The following is a 24,185-nucleotide window of genomic DNA, read 5'->3' on the forward strand; positions in this document are numbered from 1 at the left end:
TGTCCAAATGAAATCCAAAGCGATGGCTCCCAGCTACAGGCCACTGTTGGTCCAGAATGCTGTGGTAAATAAGCTGTGATGGGCATGTAGAACCATCTTGACTTTACAGTGTTGTTAATAGGCAAAAATTTGATGAAGGTATGGTGAGGTTCAGAGGAAACAGTCAGAATGAGGAATGGTCAGTTGGCTCAAGCCATGCACACTACCCTCCTACAACTTAACTCAATGTTAAATAAGAGCCAGAATGATCATGAAAGTAATGCCATCATTTGAGCTCCACTGCAATAAGCTGCAATGTCGCACACATGTGGACTGGCAACATTAGTACATTGATCTGTACTCAGATCTGGATGGAGGCTGGAAGATGAGGGGCTTCTCCTACAGTTGTTCTAGACCCAGTGTGCATCACTGAAAACCGTCTGAAGAAGTTTACCACAGTATTTGCAGTATTCCCTGTGCTAAGCACTCGCAATATTAAGCGCCGAGGTTTTGCTGACCCCGACTGTAAAGTGACCCTGATAAATATAAGTCCACCAAATGAAGCGCTTACCTGTAATTTTGTCTCTCACGAGCTTGCAGGATTCTATTTCACCAATGCTCCCAAAGAGACTCCGGAACTCCTCTTGGGTCATGTTCTGGGGTAAATAGTTGACTATGAGGTTGGTTTTGCTGTCATCTGTAGCAGCCCCCGTCTGCATGGGGGAAGGGCAGTTTCTACTGTTGCTGGAGGGTCCATTGGTTGTATTGGAAGTAGGGCCATTCGACACCTGAGGCTCCATGGTGCTAATTATCTACATCAAAATAAGAGGAGAAGGGGAAAAAACCCTTAAGTTTCATAGATACAATAGCTATTTTTAAAGATACGTACAAACGAATGAGTAGGTAGCATTCATGGCCAATTTAGATACTTCAACAAAAAAAAAAACCAACAACCCCGGCTTGATTCCTCTGTTATTGTTGCAAAGTAGGTCATGCTAGTCTTTAGCTGTAAGCATATACTAAGATGCAGTTAAAAAACCTTCTTTTTTTGTTAATGCGAAGCTGATTTCTGCTTTCATCACGCAGCCATTTTCACAAATGTAAATTTAAACCACATAAATTTAATTATAATTTAAGGTAATAATCATAATTAAAATTATAGTTCCATTAAATCAGATGAAGTATGTGTATGGCTCTATATGAAAAGGTAAAATATTTTACCTATTTAATAACTGTATCACAGAGTGCAATGACAACAACATTAACCAGGCACAGTCAATCTGCAATGTGTCACCATTCAGACTGCCTTCAATTAATAAACTCAGTGTCCCAAGACATACCATTTACCGGTTCCAGGGATGACCTATATTCTCCAGTTATATTTTTCACTAACGAACTGACACCTCTTTAAATAATAAAGCCCCGGATCTGCAATCTTCAGAGCTACAAAGGTCTTCAGATATTTACTGGAATCGAAAAGGTTTAATCAAAGAAAGGCTTATCAGGCACAGGTGCGGGCTGGAATTTTAACACGAACATCTACCTTGAAATGTGAAACTCCCAATTTTCACAGAAGAGACTCAAATAAGCCTTTCCAAAAAATGACAAATAAGAATCCAGCCAGCAAAGTGCGTGCAGGACAGTAGCCCCATTGTCACCAGTGCCACCGGTCACGCGGGTAAAGCCGCCTGCATGTTTATCTGCAGGCTGAGGGATGAAGAATGCAAGTTTTCATCTGAAAACTGCACAGGCAGAGAAAGGAAGGAGAAAAACCTGTGTACTTCAAGCTTTTTCTATATAGGTATTTGCCTCTACTATGGCTTCCAGCCTGTCTTCACTGTCACTGGCACTGACAAGGGAAGGACATCATCTCTGTCTCCAATCTGGATAAATTAAAGCAATGCAAATGGTGGCTTTTGCGGTCCACTGAAGTTTGCAGCGTGCAGCTTTGATGGTATCTCTTATCAAAGAGCATCCCTTGGATGGGCTCAGCCCCCCTCCATCAAAGAGTCAATGATGCAAAATGCTGCCCCGGGCAAGAGACTCCACACTGCCCCAGGACAGGGACAAACATGGGGACAACCAAGGGCTACAACACCACACACTCCAAACCTTGTGTTCATCCAATCCTGTAATTATTATAATTACTCAAGACTTAATTTGCTTTCCTTTTTAAATCCAGGGAGGTACATGTTGTGACAAGTTAGGCCTGTAATTCAGGAGGGTTGGGGGGACACCAAAAAAGGGAGTCTATTCTAAAATTAACTACATGAGGGTGGTTCAGACTAAATAGGTTATATTCTGGTCTATTTTTTTTTTAATTGAAATGCTCCAGTATTAGTTTAATACCTCATTTAGGAAATAACCCTCTTTTTTTTAATCAATGGAAATAAGTTTTGAATTACCATTATTTTTGATTATCAAGCCCAGGAATAGCTACTTGGTTTAACAATTTTTAAATAAAAAGAAGCCTTGTCACATTGTGCTTAAAAGAAAGGCCTTAAACCACACAACAGCATCATTTTGAAAATAAACTACACAAAAATAGTAACTTCTTGAAAGAAATCAGCACATCCAAACCAGAATCCCTCTGCCAGTTTGCCAGCCACGTGGCACCAAGCATTGCTGACATCCTTCATCAGGCTGTACCAGCCCCATACACTCCCTCCTTCAAGACGTAGTATCGGCCATACTTCCTTTTTTTCAATTGGATTTCATACATGTGTTTACTCAACACGTACTACTAAATGCTTCAGATGCCGTTAAATCTGTTTGGCACAGGATTCCAGCTGGAAGATCATCCTTTGGCCTCTGCACCTCCATCACACCCCACCGACACCAACGCTAAGCTTTGCCACCAGCCTGCTGCAGGCCAGGGCTTCGCACCCCAAGGCGAACGCACTTCAGCTGAGCACACTGTGCTCATTTGTGCCGTATCTTCATCAACTTGATTAAAATCAGGGGAGGGAAAAATATTTCCAGTTCTGACAATAAGACTAGTGAGAAGTCGAGTGACACAGCTGACGGCTAACTGCAGCTTTCCATGTGCATTTAAACCATCTGATAGCATAATTTCCAACACAGAAGAAACCCACATGATAAACTGCAATTTTAGGGGCTGCTCCTGCCCTTCTGAAGCCAGCAGGAATACCACACCACGGGTTTCAGTTACAGGAGAAGCAGGACTTCCGCACAATGCGCTGAGGAAGGTATATCATCTATTATTAGCAACAGACAAAAGCTATCTATAGTTCCCCACGATAAACAATAACCCTGGATCTCTTAAAATCTGTGAAAGAAAACAAAATTCGGAACTGGCTGGTGTCCTACTTATGCATTTTGCACACCCTTTTTAGTTACATTTTCAGCATGCTTACCTTCCACACCAAGCAAATAAACAGAATTCAACTCAGATATTTAACACATTCAGAACATTAACAGTACACTGCTCAGAAAAAAAAAATAATCTGTTCTCGAACAAGTAGATTTCCTCATGCAGTACTTCATCAAAATATCTTGGCATAAACTGAAGTTGCACCAGGTGCCAGGTTTTCTTCCTAGTTGCTCTCACCCAACTCCAATTACGTCTTCCTGATTTTTCAATGGTAGAAAGGAAAGCCAAGGCACTTATTTGCCCTTCAAATTATTGCAAAGTTTTAGGTTACAGAAAATCAATTTACTTTATAAGAAAAATGAGATAATTCTTCAGCATTTCTGTCTACCCATTAAAAGCATTTCTGATTAAATATTTCAGATGTAATTTTTACTGCATAATTTTAAGTCTCCATTTACAGAATGATTTCTGTGCAAAAGCAGTTACGTACCAGGGCTTGCATTCAAAGTTCTTACGGGCACAAAGGAATAATACTTATTTTAGATGTACACACTGATTCACATCATTAGTAAAGGCTTAAATTATTAGTTAACCAAAAGGTAAGTCCTAGCTCTCCTTTCCAAACATTCTGTCCTCTTCCCCTCCATGTCTGAAGCTCAGATGCACTGTTAGGAGTTCAGTGTGCACGCACTGGGACATTTATTGTTGGCAACTGTTTTTAATATTAAGTTGTTGATCCCACATCAGTCAGCACATTACATAAGAGGAACATTATTTATTCAAAGAATAGATATCAAGATGCCATTTGCTTTTTTTCTTCTATCACACACTAAGATTTAGATTTTTAATCCGATACCTATATCGCAATATGAACATCTTTGAAATAGATACTCTGGTTTCCTGGGCACACAGTTAACTTTCATTATGTTTTAATTACAGGTAATAACTTTAACACAAGAAAGTACTGGGCTATAATTCAATTCTACAAAAAACATTAAAGGAGGCTGTAAGTCTGTCTAACTCATCAAGGGCTTATTTTGATATGACGAAAATAAATGTGGAAAAGCCAACAGTGATTTAACCCCAACATTAATTCTTTTTTGAACAAAATATACTCTTCTCCCTTGAAGATTAGTAATGCACCTCTATACATGCCACTTAAAATTAGCAACATCTCTATAGCTTTTATAGACCTTCTCTGACCCAATTTAGGCAGCTACTACTGGTCTTGAAATATTACAGTAAGAACATCATGTGTTATGACATTCACACGCTATTGGTATAAAGAGGCATTTTATTTCGGGTTTGTTTTTTTTTGGTCAACAACTTGCCAGACTCCCAATACTGCAATACCGTGTTCTACACACAGGGTAACAGTATCTTTGAAGATTAAATTGCAGTGACTGTTGATAGACATTGATAATTTAGCCACCAATAATTTGAATATTCTATCTTTGTAACACTGGAAAAAATACTATGTGACAGAATTTCAAGACTGCAATTTTCTAAGTTAAAGGCAACCTATATTTCAAATTCTGAATGTGTTTCATCAGACTGCTGCTTTTGAAAATGACTTCTTGGTGTACTACTTTTCTCAGTATGGTAACGTATCAGTAAAGTACGACGTATTTTAGTTTGACAGATTTCAAAGAAATGCTTTGCTGCTCAGGAATATGCTCAGCATAAGCTTTGCCAGCATTTTGCAAAACGCTGCTTACCAAAGGCTTGGTATAACCCCTCCCACAAAACATCAGCGACAAATATCCATTATAGGAACTCCTACACTGCAAGTAATGTTTCAGAAATACTTCTGTCGTATCTTCCTTTTTTTTTTAAACAATTAATTTCAATTTATTCCTGCTGGAATATTAGCTCCAACAATAACACAAAGAATACCTGTATGTATAAACACAACTATTTCAATGCTTAAACAAGCTCGAGTAACTGACATTAATCTTCAGTTATTACAGTAAAAATGTGACATCCATCTACTATTACAAAGCACGGTTAATGAATCATTTAGAAAACTACCCACAGACTGATTAAGACAGTCTTATCTCCCTACTGCATGCATAAACAATAGCCAATGGCTCAATAAATGTAAATATACATGCTTTATATTGACAAAATTCGTTCTCAGCACTCTAAAAGGTCTGCACATTGAACTGAAAGACTGTCACATACGTACCCTGAAAGGAGCTTGTATTCAGCAAGTAATTAGCACCTATTCTTGTTATCTGAACTACTTATACTCCACTGCCCATATTCCACAATAGATAGAAATTAATTTGATATGTATGGAAAAAATCAGTAGGAATTAAAAACCTTAAGAATAAGTGTTATTTATAGGCACTAAAGAAAATTTTTTTTTTAAAGTGTACCACAAGCAGTCTTTTCCTAACATCAAAATCTGAAAAATCCAAAAACTATGGAGAATTCACACAGACATACCTATTTTGAGGACTCGGAAGTCAAAAAAGTTATCTATGAATAACGAACTGTTCACAGCACCTAAATGCTAAGAAAAACGATCATGGTAAATTACACCAGATGAAGAATTCATGAGGTCTAATTTTATATTATTTCTAAGTGTTCATTAATGAACAAACTCAGAACATTCTCCCATAAAAAAAGAATTTAGATAAATAATGCAAAGCTCTTACTTTATCTAAAAAGGCTCTTTAATTAGCATTGCAAGTTGTTTGCTTTTACAAGTGAAAACAAATGGTGCCATGGCAGAGGTCCCATAGACATCTCCATAAAAGTATCACAAAAAGGGAAACAAACAAAACCCCTCAAAGAAAATAAGGGTAGATGCACAAAGGTTTTCCTTCTATAATGAGAAACAGGCATTAACTCCCAGCATATCTGCTCTTTTTGGGAGTCAACACAACACAAGTTTCCATCCCACAAGAACTTTTCCACAGGTGAGAAAAGCCCAATTTACAGGAGCTGCCTGACAGACCCATCCACAGCCCTCCCGCCTGTGATCTGTACGTGAACAGCCACGCCAAAGCCAAAAGGTTCGTTCATAGGTACGCAGTAGACCACGCAAACACATCCCAGACCAGGTCCCTCAGCCCTGGACCAGCCCTGCATGCCCCCACCACACTTTCAGATGCAGCCACTGCTACCCACTGCAGGGGCATTAAGGGCCTCAACATTTTTGTGGAAGGAGGCACTGGATCATAAAAGTCTTCAGGACAGATCATGTCCTCTTCCCATAGAAGCGTTAAAATAATTATAGTGATTTTTAAAGTATTCATTGGTTCAAAACCACAACTCCAGCCAGAGGGAGAAGTAGGCGCACCTGGGCCTCACGTGCACATTACGTGGGCTTCTTTCTAAAGTGACCTTAGGAGAGGCAAACGATGCTCTGTGTGCAGCTCCAGTACAGATTCTCTTCTCTGTAACACAACTGTCAAATTTCACTGTCAATTACATTTTCATTAAAGCTTATGTACTGCACAACTAGACTTTGCTATTATTTACCTAATAAATACATCATGAACATGAAATAAAGGAGGAAAATGAAGCTTTTGAGTAAGTCTGCCTGGAGGCAAATCCAATATCCCAGGAACAAATCATTATCTAACCCTCCATATTTTGACATGCTCCCCACTCATACGCACTTTTACATGCTCCATCTTCACCTTCGTTTGATTAAAAGTCATATTTAATATTTTAAATATAGATAGAGCTGGAAGTCTCAGCTCAGAAAGCCAGCGGTCTCTGGCTCTCGTGGCAGGGATACAGTCTTCCTACAAAATCTTGGTTTCAGAGCGCGCTGTACTCAGGTTGAAATGGCATTCAAACATCTTCAGCAAATTCACATTTATGGGTGCCACAATAATTGTACGGAGCACACAAATGATCCAAATGGAGAAGACAACAAATGCATTCATTTTAAGCGGCAAGCTTCAGTTCAAATACAGGAGAAAATTATTTTCTTTAATAGCTAAATTTATCCTGATCTAGTCCATTACAGGCTTTTGCGCAAGTACACTATAGCAAAATATTCTGTCCCCAATCTGCAGTGAAATGAATGCAAAGTTTATTGGCAATATTACTTGTTATCACAGCAGTGCCCGAAGGATATAACTGATACCAGCGCCAGGTTGCGGCAGACGCTGTACAAATGGGTAGTAAGGGCAGGGACTGCCGCTGTACCAACACAGCCACAAAAAACAGAAAGGCAAACCCCTGTTATTTTTATTCCAAGTTTTGCAGAGGGGAAAAATCAAACCAGAGGAAAGCATCTAGGCAACCTGCTGAAGTTACACAGTAAGCTGTGAGCACTCCATAACACACCACCACATCCTCACACCTGGCCCAGTGATAAGGTCCACCACTCCTAACAGCTTTTTCAAAAAGCAAAGCAGCATTATGATGCACCAAATCGCCCCTCTTTTTTTTGTCTTTGGAGAGTTTCAGACAAATATATCTTCTGTTCAATGAAGTATGGACTCTACAGTTTTGTATTTGATTTCAAGGACAAAAGGGAATGAGTGAGGAAGAAAAGGAGACAAAGTCAGTCACAACCATTTCAACATCAATAACTACTAGGGTATCAGTAGAGGAAACCACTCTCCACAACAACCACACACAAGACAGGAACAAAAGCATTGTATCACATACTTCATACCGTCTCTTACCCTTCCTGCAGGTACTCTGGGAGTGAGAAACTGGAGGAGAGCTGCAATCAGCACACACAGCTCTGCACTCCCCAAAGCCCAGAGGACTGGGGAGTAGATGTGTGGCCAAGCACTCCATGCACAGCCATTGCTGGGAAGCGCGATACAAGTGCCGCACCGCACATTTGCGAGGACAAAAATGCTCTTCCAGAAGCAGAATATGGTTATAGCTCTAACACACATACTACCGCAACTCACAGTATTTGAGGTTCTTTATGAACTTCCACTGGGCTTAATTTTCAATCGCTGTTTCCAGCTTCTTCACCTCTTGTGAAGACTACAGAGAAAACTCAGAGGCATTTGGCCCTTACTCTTCAGTGTTCTCCAAAAATCCTATGAACGTCTACAGCAAATGTGCTCAAGAGCACTAATGAGACAGTAAGCAGGGAAAAACTAGTGCAATAGGCGATGGTCACAGAAGTTTCCTACTTACTCTGTTATCAGGGTCATCCTTTTCACTAAGACAAACTTACTTCTAGAAAGCAAGCCTGCCAGCTATCCCTTCTTTAGTTAGGCTGGTTTAACCAGAATTTGCTTGTAATCATTTCCGCCATTAGTCATAATTTACATATGAAGATATAGGAGAATACTGCCCTGATTTCACAGCATTCAGACACTGCTCTGGAACACAGTTTTCGAGAAAGTCATCATCAAAAACACCCAGAGAGGAAAACTGATACGTCCCCAGTGTATTAGATGGGTTACAAAAATTAGCTCAGGTTAAAATCCCTTACAACCCCTTGTGTCCCACATGACACAGACCATAACAAAGGCTGGTGGCGGGGAGGTGTTCTACTTCTGTGCCGGGACAGGGGCATCAATGGCTCCTGCCCACCCGCATCCCCAGGGGTCACCTGCCACCTCCCCTCAAAGGTCTGTACCGTTTTTAAACGGGAACAAAGGCAATGCGGTCAGGCTCTGCCTTCTGAAGGAACATCTATTTTCCTCTTCAGTCACCCTTCTACTTCTGCCAAATTTGTACCAGGCAACTCTGTACCTGAAGTCTTACAAGGTCTTTATTTATTTCATCATTCTGTATTGCTCCTTATTCCCTTCTGGCTTTTCATCTGGACCTATTACTTGTTCTTTCAAGATGCATATGAAGACCAATGGAGTCAGAAAACAATCTCCACAACAAGATAACATCTTTCTTTGATTGATGCTCCAAGCCAAAATTTGATGAAAACATCCTCTTTTTCTCTGTAGATTGCATTTTATTAGGCAGATACCACAAAGGCAATAGGTATCCCAGTGACTGCCTTGTCCCTCTTGAAAAAACAGACGGTGACTAACAAAAGCCATATTTAAAGTCTGTGCTAGCAGTGTGATAAAAAAAGAAACACCACCAAAAACATTAAGTATATGAGGCAAACCCAGAAAGATTGGAGAGGGTTTCTCAAAAGCCTGGATACTAGATAATAACAATAACACAACAGTATGGTAGAGACCAACATTTAAGACAGATCCTCAGTCTAAAGGACATACAGCCTAAAAATACACTGAAATGAAAGCAAAGGAGTTTGAGAAAGTCTTTTCATATTTTTGGTTACTTTCTGAATTTTATTTTTAGCTCAGAATTTTGTTTCCCAATCTACCTGTTGTTTAGTTTACTGACTGTATTACTGAGTTACATATTACTGATCTATAACCGAATTACATTACTGACTCGGGAATGTGTATGTTGCACCGTGTACTGACACAGAGATTCCCACGGGTACATACACGTTCATGTAAGACGCAGACAGCTGCAAGTCTTCAGCTGCTGTAGACCTGTCACAATTCCACTTTATGTTTTTCCCTTTAAGAAAATAATCTAGAATCATTTGCAACCCAAGAGCTTAGACAGCGAAAGCTGTATTACAAAGCCATACTGAAACCTAAAACCATCTACTTACCAGAAGGCAAAGCAAAGCAAGGACAGAGCACGCTCTCCGTGAAGCCTAGGAACATCCAACCCCCCACCACTGCTATTTCTACTGAAGTTCTAGAAAGAAAAGCTACAATTTTCAGAAGCCCTTAAGTGATTTAAGATGCATTAACTTTCACTGCATAGGGATTTCAGCACCTAAGCCACAAGTTCTTCTGAAAATGTTGACCATATATTTTTCATGCAAAGACAGGCTTATATCAGGCAGGAATGGACGGCTTAGCAAAACCCACGCCACAACCAAGATACTTTAAGGCTCTGTCCTCAGAGGACCTTAATGAAGACATACTGGTAAATGCAATTAGGAAACACTAATCAACATGTGTACATCTTGACTGCTGGCAACAACATCTCTATGGATACTGCTGCTTGCAGGTCTGAGAGAGACAGACCCCAAAATAGGACTTAGCTGAACATCGTAGCTTCCATCTCCTTCATTAGAAACATTAGCTACTGTAAAGTAGCAGCAATATTTCTCTTAAAACTGAACTGGATTAGTAACAAAGATGAAATTCACAGCTTTTCTACAATTCACCTGTAAGCCTACAGCCCTGTACCACACTAACATTGCTTATGGAAATAATCTTTTCATGAAATATAGGTATTCTTGCTTCTGTAACATACCTATGGTAGACAAAGCTACAATGAATTACTCCAAAGTAATATGGCCATGACCATCTTAAAGGTCACGAACAGATAATAAAAGTTGAAGAACTGAGAAATTCTGGTGGAAGAGTGTTCAGAAATTACCTTCTGGTATGCAGGGGCAGCTGTTTACTGTAACGGTCTCACAAAAGGAGTATGTACACAATGGCTCGAATGATAGTAAGTTTTTGTGTACTATATGGGATAAACATCTCAGCAATACTTAAGTTCAAATAATCTCTTGCATAAAAGCATCTATGCTAAGCTCAAAGACCCATTACCATAGATTAATAATATATTACTCATCAATAAAGAACAAAATATCGAGTACATATGCATATATCTGTCACAGGTCAGGCTAACAGATTCTAATGGTTTATCCCAGACATAAACTCTATTGATCTCTGTAAGGAAGGGAAACATGCCACAAGCCAAATCAACACCCTCCTTACTCCAATTGCAAAGGTGTATCCTAAAATTTCCAAATGAAATCACATTCAAATTCACCAAGTTCTTATTCAAATAAAAAAACATACCCTGAACACCAAGAAATTAAAAATCCTCCAAGATGCCTCTTAAAAAAATAAGAGCAGACCTTGTGGGTAACACGCGCCTGGGTTACGACACAGTTCTGCTAAGGCGGCCAAGCAGGAGCCCTGCCGACCTGGGCTCCTGCTTGGACACGGGGCTTTGTGGGCAGGGTGGGACCCAGGCCACCCCAGCTCTCCAGCCCTCCTCATGCAACATCCATACACAACATTTTGCTTGGATATCAACAAGCATCTGGAAAAATGGCAGCGCTGTTATTCGATATTACTAAACAGAAGCATCCTCATAGCCATAATACACAAGAATATCTTAAGTATTTTAAGAGTCTAAATAACCAAGTTACTCTTTTCTGCAGGCTGGCTTTCCCTTACAATCCTCATCGGTCATAAGCAGACTTTTTAAACTTAGAGCTAGATTCACTCCATCCGTATGTTTCACCTCAAAGAAGTAGAACTCAACATGACAGAAGTGACACTGTGTCATTATTAAAACTAATATATCATGTAAACATCCCTTACTGCCAGGGCTTTCAGCCCAGGTGTCCCAGTCCAAGCTGGTGTTGAAATGCTGGAGGAGAAGATGGCTCCTGCAGCGGCCCCAACAGCTATGTATGGCTGCAAAGCTTCTCAATAACCACAGAGAACATCACACAAATAACATTCATTTTTACATATAGCAACGATAGGTAACGATAGAAATTAAACTCAACATTTCTACCCCAGTGAGCATCGACACTTGTGAGCACTTCTTTCAGTAGTTGGGTAATGACAAGCACAGACAATAAAAAAAGGATTCTAAAAATATACTACTCTTTTTCCCTGGATTAGTGTGTCTACAGTTAAATATAAACTGTGCTCTATAAATTATCAAACACAATGTCAAATTCTGAAGTGCACTCTAGAATCTCTTACAGAGCACAGGAAATACAGAAAATGATAATTTTGTCCTGGCCCAGTTAGTCTAAAGAACAATATGCTGCTGCGCTAAATCGTGGAGTTAGTTCCCATCCATGGTCACACTAAAAATGGCCACAGCCACCACCGTAGCTGCGCACAGAATTTTTCAGGACCCTCTGCATCAAGCAAAGAGATTAATTCCCTGAACAGCTGCTCTCACAGGAAGAGAATCGACAGCAACATTGCCACAGTATAGCTGGCACACGCTTATTAGGAAGCATTTCCAGCATTCATGCTTTCTGCTAAAAATCAACTTCCCCCTACTCATCTACTGCCAGTAACTTCATTTGGAACAAAGATACACAGGGAACGGTATTAGAACTATTTTTATTTAAGGAGCATTTGTTTACATGCATTATGACTTCTACCGTGTCATGACTGTGCCTTCTGCTCTACAGAAATTACAGGATGAGCCTTTGCCCACAAGTTCTGCACACAGTAAACCAAAAAGTCACTGACCACCATTCAAAGATCAAGGATGACCAGTAGAAGGCAAACAGAAGTACAGCAATTAATAGCCACATTTATAAATCCTTCAATCAAGTAAAAAACCAGATACCCACAAATATCTCTGATATATCTGATCCCAAATACAGAATGCATTAACACTTCACCACAGCGTAGTGACTTAACATGGGTGTTTCATGCTGCCGACTCGTGAATTCTGTATTATCATCAAACTGCTGCTGGCTATGGGAGTCTCCATGCCTGCTTAGGAGGACTGAGAAAAGCCATGGCCTCCTCCCCAGATTAGCGTTCAACCCAGTAAATACCTTTGTCAGTATTTCGCCCATGTGGTTTACTACGATTCTCTCAAACCAGAGCTACTATAAACACATTGACTTCTACACACCTTAAGCACGTCAGACACCAAGAGTTTAAATTAATCCATGTATTAAACAAAAGAAACCCCTCAATGCGAAATCTCCCAAGGAAGTTTAGTCTAGCAATAATAATTCTCAAAGTCACAAATATCAGTAAATATCAGTTTTGCTTTTCATAGCAGTAGGGAAGCATGGACTTCTGGCAACCGTCCTGACCTGCAGCAGGAGAGAAAAGGGACAGGATAGGTTCCTGGAACTCCCACATCCTTGCTGGACAATTAGACATAATATTACAAGAGGAGTGATATCTACCTTAAATTATAAATTGTGAGTATTGCTGTCTTTGTAGTTTTCCAGTATGCAATAATGAGAGATTCACAAAGGGAGGCAAAATAAGAAGGACAAGCTTCCTTCATCCCTCATGTCCCTACAAAAGCTTTTCAACAGCACTCAACCTGGGAATGAATACTTCACAGTGCTCAGAAAAAAAACCAACACCAAAACAACCCTTGGCTACTCCAAACGAGCAGGCATGCAGTTACAGGCCAACACACCAGGCCCAAGGGCAGTGTGGTTACCTGCTCCAGCAGCGATCTTTTCATCTCCACATGGAGGGTCAGGTGGGACGTTCTCACCAAACGTCCCTCAGGAAGCAAAAACCAGAGGGAGCTCTTTGGTTTTCCTTCCACAGCTCGGTGAACACAGCCGGGTATTGCAGCGGAGCGGCTGGATCTGAAGGACTATATGCTACTGGAAAGGCTCCAGTGGCATCGCTGCCCTCCGCCAACACCGAAAATCACTTACGTGGACAGACGCATTACGTGTGGAACCTTCCTGAAGCACTGCAAATGACAGAACCACCTCCCATAGGCATTTACGTCTGTTTTGAAACAAACATACATTATCATATCGCCTTTACCTCCAGGACTTCAGGAGACTCAAAAGCCAAATACACCACCACCACCCCGATTCTGAAAAATACAGGTACATGGCTCCAGACTGGGAAAAATACCAACCGTAGCATCTAAGTGCTTTTATTGCAACAAAAAAAAGTTTAACATTAAAAGAATAAAATAAATTAAAATAAGTTGTTTGGGTTTTTTTTTTTTAGAATTCAAGGACATATAATTTCCCATCACAACAGCATTGCTGACGCAACTGCGTGTGCCTTAGCAACAAAGGCGTACTACAGAATTTTATATACATCATGACTCTAAACATTGTCAAAGCCAGGCTCACATTTTACTGTGCAACTAAACCATTTCCCAAAAGGATGTACAAAGGTTTAGCTATCCTTTTTTTTTTTAGTTATTTTTTTCTTAATATTCTGCCTTTTCATCCCATTTAATTTAGCATTCCTAACTGGTTCAAAGCATTTCCTCACTTTTACAGATTTTCTTCTTTATTGAGGTGAAAGTGCTCAGGTAAGACACAATCAAGGGTAGAACAATAGCTAAAACAGACTCTCAGCTTCCTCCCTACTTTTTGGGGCCCTAAAGAAGTGATAATGCATTAGGAACTATCAAAACCATTAGGGGAAACACGCATTACAGAAAATAAAGATAAACCCAACACTGGTTCTATTGAGCTACTTCTTAATGCAAGCAATGTAAAATGCTACAAAACAGGACAATGTTAGGTAGTTGCAAAAGTTAACTGCATTCTTATTATAATCTCACCTGGAAGTATTTAGTTTCTAACACTGATGTTCCAATGCTATTGCAAACTGTCTGAATACTGAAATAAGTAAACAACAAACAAAAGGTCTCATCTTCAGTGCCCCAAGCTATCATCCAAAACTAGTTATAATTAAAGGTGTGAACAACAAAGTAAGTAACAAACCTACAAAGTCAAGGTTCTGAGAAATTAATGGTCATCACACCACTGCACCAGTTCAAATTTATCACTCGTTATCCCCCCGACTAGCAGAGTGCTGTTTCACATATTTGTGACTCCCTTCTCTTTCCTCCAAGCATTCCCTGCCTTTTCTAGATGGCTAATTTTAGACAATTACTGCCTCTGACACATTGAGACCTTTTCTCCCTCCTTTCTTCTTCTTGCTGTAAAGCTAGTGACCTACAAAAGCCCCCTGCACCTAAAATATTCCAGTATTTTACGAAGTAAAGATTGATGATTTTGAGGAGAAAAAGCAAGCAAGCAAATGGGCTTTGAATATCCATTTCTCCAACATCTTCACTTTACATTATCTCAAATGGTTAAGTGTACTCAAAGCCGAGGTACGGGGACCCCCATTAAACACCAGTTTTTATTAGGATTAAATCTATTATACTTGTTGAACTGAAATCTTACCTTTCTCTTTGCAAAATTCTTTAGAAAAAAACGTGCCTTGCTTTAAAGTTACTTGGAAGTCCTACGCTGCTGGTAACTGGACATTTACACGAACGATTGGGAAGTATTACACTACGCAAATGCCCTTTCCCTTCTCATACAAATCCCAGCATTTTCCTTAGTGTCCATTCAAATGAGAAGCGAAGATACACATGCATGAACACGCACAGGAACACACATGCATACTCATCTCTTCCTCCATCCCACTCGGAAAGAAAGAAAGAGCAATGAGAGGGAGAGGAGGGCAATGGGGGAGGGGTGACTTTTCCATCACATATTAGCAAATTTTGCAAAATCTGGCCTATCCTTTACAGAGGTACCATGCTTTCTAACATCGCCTCATTCGCAAAAAAGACTCTTTGCGCCCACTTCTCCCCCAAAACCCCCAATGACATTGAAAAAAAATACTGCATTGCAGTATTTGCCAGTGCATCGGAGTGTATCCAGTCAGCTGTCCCACAGACAAACAAATGTACATTTTAATGTGTCCAGGCATGTAAATGAGTTGTCTAGTGGACACAGACTGCCAAAACAGACAAGTGGATTTGTCAAGTTATCTGCATCTCTCTCACTATAATATTCTCTGCCACTGCCCATTTCTTGCCTGGGGTGTTTGCTGAAATTATTTTGAAAGTGCAAGTTCCCAAAGAAAACAACAAATTCCCCTGCCAGAATATGGGACGCAATCACACTTTATTTCTTTTGAAAAACCTCAGGGTGTGGACTGTCTCTAGGTTATGTACCAACAGTATGACAATTACACACAGAAAATAACCTGCATTTAATTAGTACACTCCAGCATAGCAAGTAGGAAGGTTGAGGGGAAAAAAAAAAATATTCACTGTAACCTAGAAGATATTCTTTCAAAAAAATTAATACATTACTATATGTAAGATTAACGCAACTGGATTTTCTTTCAATAGAGTCACAATATTTAACAGGACCAAATACAGATGATGAAGACTATTCCAAACCCTTTCAAATGGGATTTTTAAGTATACCCCTTCCAGCTCATTGTAACCATCCTTTGTCACAACAGCTCGGGCTCACTTTGAGAGAGCTCAAAAAGGTAAAATTAATAAAGAGGAAGAAAGCAAAGGAGGCAACCAAGCCAGTCAACAGTGGAGAGGCATCCCTGTATCTAACATGGGAACTTGATCAGTAGAGTACATGGGGACCGGCTTTTAAACTGATGGCTGGTATTCGCCTTGCATCAATATCCAATTGTAAAATTTCATCCTTTCTGACTAGTAGTTCACCAAGACAACAATTTTTTTTAAATAAAGAAAAAACCCAAATCTGTCACGTCTAAAGACAACCACATTTTCTCCACCTTTTTGTCTGAGCAGAAAGAGGTTTTAACATTTTGATCTCTTTATTATCCGTAGCAGCCCAAATTAAATTTCACTAACTTAATAGCTATTTTTCTATACGAGGATCTACAATGCAATCTTTTATATGCAAAAAGAAAATGTCACTATGTACATGCAGGCTGTATTCATTAATATAATCTTAAAACAAAGAAAAGAGGAAGATCGGGGCAGGAACACGTGCACCATAAAACAAGGATTACATTATTTTAAAATCTTTGTAGAAACACCAAATTGAACAGAAAATGAAAATGTAACTACTAGCTGACAGCTCTTAAAACAAACAATGCAGCTGTGTATAATAAAAGGCACCCTTATTTATTGTCATGACAAAGTTAACAGATTTAGAACACAGTATCTCTGTTCTGGACAGAAGAAAAATTATTTTACTCTCACGTACAACTACAATGCCTGTCAGAATACATCTCTCTGCACATGCACGGACTGTAAAATACAGGATTTCACACACACACACACCCCCACCCCCTCAAGACCCCCCCCATTGTAAAGCAGCACAGTTTTCAGAAGGCCATTCAATTACTTCTTCACAGAAAGGACTGCAGCAGAAGCAATACTTAAAACAAAGCAAATTAAAAGGGGGATTTAATTTCTTTTTAGTCGCATTTAAACTAAGCACTACCATTCCTGCCAGAACTTGCATTCAACGTAATCCTGCACCAGAGAAAGGGAGAAAGTGAAAATATCTGAAAATCTGAAGGCAGAAAGAAAGGCGTGTTCTGTATTCTTGCTTTGCTTCTCTTGTGCCTCCTGATGTGTGATAGATGAGCATTTTCTGGGCAACCACATTTTTACATCTTTTACACTACCGTCTATCACTTACTAGTCTACTACGCTTTTTTAACACTTCTAGCCCCAATAGCCTTGTTTAGAGACACACTTCTGCTGTTTCCCATTATTGTTTGCCACCACAATAAGAGACCGTCACAATTAGCAAAATATTCAGTCGCAGTTTAAAAAGTAAAGTTGCCACAAGGAGCCCGACATTGGAAGTGGATATTGCTCCAGCAGATATGTAATAAGACTGTGGCTAAAGGTGGGGCTGGAGACGAAGTGGAGAATATAATCTCATTATTTTCGTAAATTCCACTCAGCACATAAACCCTAGGATATGGTGAACTCCCCTGAACTGATTATTCTGCCATATAACCATCTGATTTTGTAAAAATACCAATATCACTTAACACAAAATCACTGCTTAGGGTAAATTCATTCTACCTACTGTTCTCATAGGGACATTTGCTGGAAAATTCTAAGAAATGATTTGCAGAAGCTATCAGCTGTGGGAGTTCACTATTATACCTCTGTCAACTTCATTCAATATAATTTACATTTTTTTTTTATACTGCCTCACAGGATTCCTTGCAATTTTTTGCACGTACAATTTCACAGCAGGGAGGGGGAAAAGAAAAAAAAAGCAGCAAGATAACCCTCTTTTGCAGAGGAGAAAGAACAGATGCTTAAAACCAGATTTCTAGAAATCACTGTAAGCCTGAGCCAGAAATGTAATTAACACCTATTTATAAAGAATAATTAAAGTTGTGACTGCCACAAAGAACAGCAGAGATAATCGAGGTAGCCCCTGGTTTGGGGGTTTTGGTTTTTTTTAGATTTTTTTTTTTTTTTTTTTTACACTGTTTGCAGTATTCCCACATGATTGCCACCTGCTCCCCCACTCAGCTTCCCCTATGCTCGTTTCCCCGGCAACCTTTCATTGGCTTTTCCTCCCAGCTATCGCTTTCAGTTCGGCTGCTCAGTCTAATCTTATTTGTTTTACACCCATCAAAACAAGCAGCTAGACAAAGACAATCCTGTAAGAATGGGAAAAGACCGTCGCTTTGTTTCCCCGGTTATAATAAATATCCGCGGCAAAAGTCTGCAAAACGTTAAATTGGGGGGGGGGGGGGTAAAGCGGGAGGGGGGAGACACGACAGGGACACCCCCCCAGCATCCCGTGGGGCTGGCAGGAGGGATGGGTATTGTGCGGGTTGGGTCCCAGCCCCCACCCCGGGTCGCCCCGAAGTCCCCAGCAGTTGTATTTGATCATGCCATTTTGCACAATCTCTAAGGAAAGCACAAAAGATGGGATGGAGACGAGCACCGTCTCTTGCCAGCAGAATATCGTCTAAAAATAGAAATACTATTTTTCACATAAATGGCTTTGACTTCTCCCGGCATTTTAAAAAAGCACAAAACAACACGGCTCCCACCCCCCCACCCACCCCCCCCCAGCCCCCACCCCGACACAAAAAAAACACACCCTTCCACCCATCCACCCCTCCATCCATCCATCCATCCTCTACAGCACCGGCTCCATTGGAAACGCAATACCTGAATTCTAGAGGCGATTATTAGGTTTGTATTTAAGGCTGGTGTAATAGAAACGGAGATTAAAAGGCATCATCGGCTGCCTGCTCCGCCAGGCACATGCGGTACAACGACACCGTGACTGTCAGCAGAGACCATCCTCGCTCGACTGAAATGCAACGTTCAATGGAAACGCCGTCAAGTGCCATCACAGTTAGACACATTAAATAGATATATAGATATATATACACACACAGGCAGACATATCCCCCCCCAAAAAAATAATAAACAAGGCACTCTAATTTTATTTTATGACTCACAATCTGCCACCCCGAACAAAAGAAATTCGCGAGGCACGCGAGAAGCGAGACAAAACCCCACGAGCAGGCTCTCCCCGTTCACTTACCATTTTCAAGCCATTCCACTCCATCTGTGATCACAAAGATGGACCCTTACAGCCCCTCACAGAGTCGAAAGCAAAAAGAGCGTTATGTAAAAGCTGACATTCCTTCTTACAGCGCTGCTGCCCAACGATGCAACAAAATCGACATATACTAGGCGCTGCAACACATACAAGCCTCCTCCTCTTTTTATGAGGTCATGACAGGAAACTCTTTGAAATACAATATGCAGCATTTACTGAAGCTCATATAAATCACCCTCTTTTAAAATTACCATACCTATTGCGCAGTCCACCAAAAGAAAATTACCAATCTCAAGGCTTTTTTTTTTTTAACCACCACCGCCCCCCCCCCCCAGGATTTTGCTCTGCATTTGTACCTCCAAAATGTCAATGTGGAAATTAACTCCCCCCCTTCCACCACTTAAAAAAAAAGCCTCCTTTCCTTTTGCATTTCAGTTAGCCACATACCAGCCTTGCATTAGAAATGAGCATTTTTTTTCCTTTATTCTGAGAGAAATCGCTATTACCTTAAAATGACAAAGTATATCCTTTATTAAAGGATACGCACACATTAAATATGAAAGAGAGTGGAGAGAGAGAGAGAGGGAGAGAGAAAGGGGGGGGAAGAGAGAGAGATCATGTACAAACAAATCAGTAGCAGAAAACTAAATTCATGTGAAAACACAGACTGAGAATGATGCAGATTTGGGGGAAAAAAAAAATCTGTATGTTAGCTTCTATATCTACCTCTATATAAACCCGCTACAATCAGATTTTAAATCTACTAATACCTACCATAACCATTCTTAATGGCAAATATTGGGTCTTGAAAGGCTTCAACTCTTCTACAGATTTGCTAAAGGTTTCAGGGAATTATTTTTATTGTTATAGATATATAAATATATATTTTCTCTTAAAGATCCACAAAGCACACTGCTAGACGTTTGCGCAGCGAGAATAATTAATATTAATAAATAAGATAACGGTTGGTTGGCTTTTTTTGGCTGGCTTTTTTTTTTGGATTTTTTTTTTTTTCTCCTGTCTGTTTGTGCAGGCTGGGGTGCGGCGGTGCGGGCGGTGCGCGGAGGGGCCGCGGCGGCGGCGGGCGTGCGGCGGGGTGCGGAGCAGCGCGGAGCGGCGCGGAGCGGCGCGCGGCCCTGCTGGCACTGGCGGGCGGCCGCTCCCCTCCGCTGCCATTTATGGCGCCATCTGTCAGCCGGCGGCGGGCGCTGATTGGCCGCCGCCGCCGCGCGGATGGGGAGGGGAGCGGGGGGGGGCGGAGGGGAGAAGGGAGGGGGGGGGCGTTGCGACATCAGGTGCTATTGAAATTAGCCGCTGCCAGATTGACAATGTTAATGATTTGGTGACCTCTACAACAACAGAGACCAGATTTCTGAACTGCTGCTTGTGTCTAGTAATTAAGGGCCGGTTGAAGAAACAACACGCATCCCTGTATTTTTTTTTTTTAATTTTTTCTTTTTAAATTTTTTTTTAAAATTTTCTTTTTTTTTAACCTCTTCCCACCCCACCAGCACAGGAGCCCTGGGCCACAGCGATGTCATACCTCGGCCATGCTTCAGTGCCTACATCTTCTTACCTCCCGCATGCCCGGCTCCCAGGTCCGGCGTATTTTAACTACCTTATCTTTTTCGACAGTTGCTTTCCGGAGAAATGCATATTTAATGATCTGCCTCTAGGCTTAAAGGCACAACAAAAGCACTTCGACATGCATTTAAAGCTGCATTTATTTTCAGGTGCTATTGATTTTAATAATCAACCCATCTCTCCTTCCTTCAGCCCTGTGAGGTTTTTTAAAATACATATTTTTAGAAGTGGATTTGATATTGCTGCCACTTGACGCTGTCTAAGGCACAGCAGACACCTATTTATCAGAGCGCTCCCCCTGAACGACAGTAGTATTTCAGAATTATTTCACCACCTCGCTTCATTATTGTTCAGCTCTACAGGAAATAAAACAACGGCAAACTTTGGGCATTTAAAAGAATTTTTTTTTCCTCCCCAGCCTTAGAGAGGGACGTGCTTAACTTAACAATGCACACTCATTAATCCTCCGCTCCCTGCCACTGACAAACTAACAAAACTTCACTTCCCAACAGCAGTTTTTTTACCCTCTCCCAACCACAGCAAGTTTATTAAAAATTCTCACAAGTTTGGAAGCAATCGTTTTTCTCTTAGTTGGAGTTATTTTCTAAAGCATGTTACGGCCAAAGTAAGGCAGCATGGCACCCTGTAATCGCAACTAACCTTGAATTTACGTTCCTCTCAACTAAAGCAACTGAGTATCACGCTATTAACGTACGTAGGAATCATTTAATTTTACCACTCCCATATTCATTTCAACAGCCAAATATGTTTCTTAAAAAAAAAATCGGTATCATCACAAGTGTTTTTAAAACATAAGAACTAAAAAAGAAGAAAGCTAGGATGGGCCACGTTATAAGCTCACTTAGCTCTTTCCTGCAGAAAGAAAACCTGGCTACAAACCACCAAAGCCATTTTCAAAAATGTGTTATCAGATAATCATTGTTCTAGAAGTGTTTGGGTTTTTTTTGAAGTATAAATATGCCCTGTGAACTGCTAAGCTCTGAACTGACATTCTGTACATTTTAAATTTCTTTAAACCACAGACATGCTCAAATACACACACACAGACTAAACACACCAACAAAACACATGAAATACAGTAAGCTTACAAAAAATCTAGCTACAAACAGACCAAGCAAGGAGAAAAATGGCATTTAAAAGACATCATAGAATCATTTGTGGAATGAGCACTGAGAATTCAATTAAAATATGAACAATGTAAAAGGCTGCAGAGGATTTCTCTCACCATGCATCTTTTTGAGACCATTTGTAGCTTTGCAAAAACTAGTAGAGAATAAACTAGCTCTGAAGATAGATTTCCTAACTCAAATATTTAAGTGACCTGGCAGACTGAACACACAGGCATCAAAATGCTACAGAGCTAGTATATTACCATACATTCTTGTGCAAATATACGTCGAATATTAAAGTTAGATTTGTAATGCAAATTTTTACTTAAGGTCTCTTCAGGGTTTAGTAACACCGAAGAAGGCACCCAGAAATTATTTTTAAGTCTTTTCAACTTCAGCCTACTTTGTTACTATAAATTCGTTATGCATATCAAAAGATTCAGCCATTTTTCTGAAACAATAATTGCACGCCGCTCCTCTAAGAAAAAATTAGCTATCTTATCCGTCTATAAATCCAGGTACTCTGCAGACTGACCACTTTCCCCCCCAAAGCACCCCACACACGCAGTCTTTCCAAGGAACACTAAAACAAACGCTCAAACGTCCTCAGAGGCCTCTCTCCGTAAAGACAAAGGCAGAATCCTATTGTTGAAAAAGTCAACCTTATTCTCGTGTTTCCAACAGTAGCATTTATCTGTCAGGGTAAGGGACTGACCACCGCACCACGGTTGTGACATTTGTAAAGCATCAGATTCTCAATAACAATCTCTCCAGCATCAGCCAGCAAAGCCCCTGAGCAAAGCATATTTTTAATGCAATCTTCCATCCCCGCAAAAAAAAGAAACTTGTCTTAAACAGCTAATCCAATATCAAAATGAAATCACAGGGTTGTTTTCCCAGCCCCCCCCTCCCTCTCCTTACCATAAATGAGCAGTTTCTTGACTCATTAATGACAGTTTCCCTTAAAAGAAGTGATCTCATATCACTGAGCCCCTCTCCACCACGCATACATCCCAAAGGTTGCGGGTATCTTAGCATCAGTAGCCGCTAGCAAGCTCTCTCATACAGAGCCCAGATGGACTATACCAGAAGCCAATTCAGCGTTAATAACTACCTACTCTGTGCAGTTTAGAAGCCTTACGTGGCATAATGTCCTAGGCAACAGCAGCCGATTGAAACCGCAAATAAAAGACAACCCAATTCTCCAAAAGCATCAAAAGGAAAAAAAAAATAATAAATTGAAGAATGATTTTTTTAAAAAAATCTTACTTTCATAAGATTAAACTGAATCCTTCACAGACATATGAAAAAGGAGAGAAAAAAAACAGATGCTGCCCAGAAAAAGTGACAAAATATTACCTCATTATTTAACAAAGCAGCATTAAGCGTCCTGCTGATTTCAAACATCTTGCCACAGATTTTGGTTAAGAGAAACAGAAAGAATCCTTTGCAAGCCCTCTGTCTGCAAAGGGTTCTTCAATTTTCTTGCGCACAACAGAATAGTCAATATGTTATTTCCCTAGAGTTCGCACATTAAAACATCTAGTCAGTGAGCTGAATTTTCCCCTTATCACACTGTAGACTCCTGTTATATGTACTGCTCTCTTTGCAAGATTAGCCTGCCCCAAACATGGCTGTTGTTTAAACTATTCTTTAAAGTAACAGTTCACTCCATAACCACCAGGTGGGCAGTGTACACAGATTCAAGTAACCATCTTAAAGATTTTTCTTGGAATAGCTGCTGGTTTTGATATACAGCATAAATCCCCCCTACACTTATCAAGAGGGAGGAAGAAAAAAAAATTCTTTTGCACTGTTTTATGCCCTTTCCTCCCCAGAAGCAAGCCCACACAAACAAAACTCACTAAAATCACTTCACTTTTACCCCTGATTATTTTTTTTAAAGGGACCTTAAAATTTATACAGGAGCAGTTCATTCGGCAAAAGTGAACTAAATCATAGAATCATAGAATTGTTAAATGACAAAACCCAACCAGTTGTGATAACAAAGTGTAATTAAAAGGGAAAGCACGCCCATAGAAATGGTCTGTACTGCAGAAGAAACAATATTAGCATTAAGTTCAGCACGACAGTG

At 40.2% G+C, this 24,185-nt stretch overlaps 1 protein-coding gene across 5 annotated transcripts in view; it reads right to left on the bottom strand.

Moving 5' to 3' along the window:
- The window catches only part of ELAVL4 (ELAV like RNA binding protein 4), a 66,784-nt gene extending 43,190 nt beyond the window's left edge, over positions 1-23,594 (bottom strand). Inside the window, exons 1-2 of one of the 5 annotated variants that reach the window (XM_063343451.1) lie at positions 23,450-23,594; positions 551-791 (exon numbers count right to left, since the gene is read on the bottom strand). In XM_063343451.1, coding sequence (XP_063199521.1) covers positions 551-791; positions 23,450-23,497 — 289 coding nt within the window. In that variant the 5' untranslated portion in view covers positions 23,498-23,594. Of the gene's footprint in view, positions 1-550; positions 792-18,976; positions 19,132-19,358; positions 19,680-20,150; positions 20,296-23,011; positions 23,170-23,449 lie in introns of those variants that run through there. The other 4 variants (XM_063343450.1, XM_063343453.1, XM_063343452.1 and 1 more) reach the window with 4 other exon arrangements.
- Between the last annotated feature and the right edge of the window lie 591 nt (positions 23,595-24,185).

The sequence above is a fragment of the Chroicocephalus ridibundus genome, chromosome 8, assembly GCF_963924245.1.
Source record: "Chroicocephalus ridibundus chromosome 8, bChrRid1.1, whole genome shotgun sequence".
Taxonomy (NCBI): domain Eukaryota; kingdom Metazoa; phylum Chordata; class Aves; order Charadriiformes; family Laridae; genus Chroicocephalus; species Chroicocephalus ridibundus.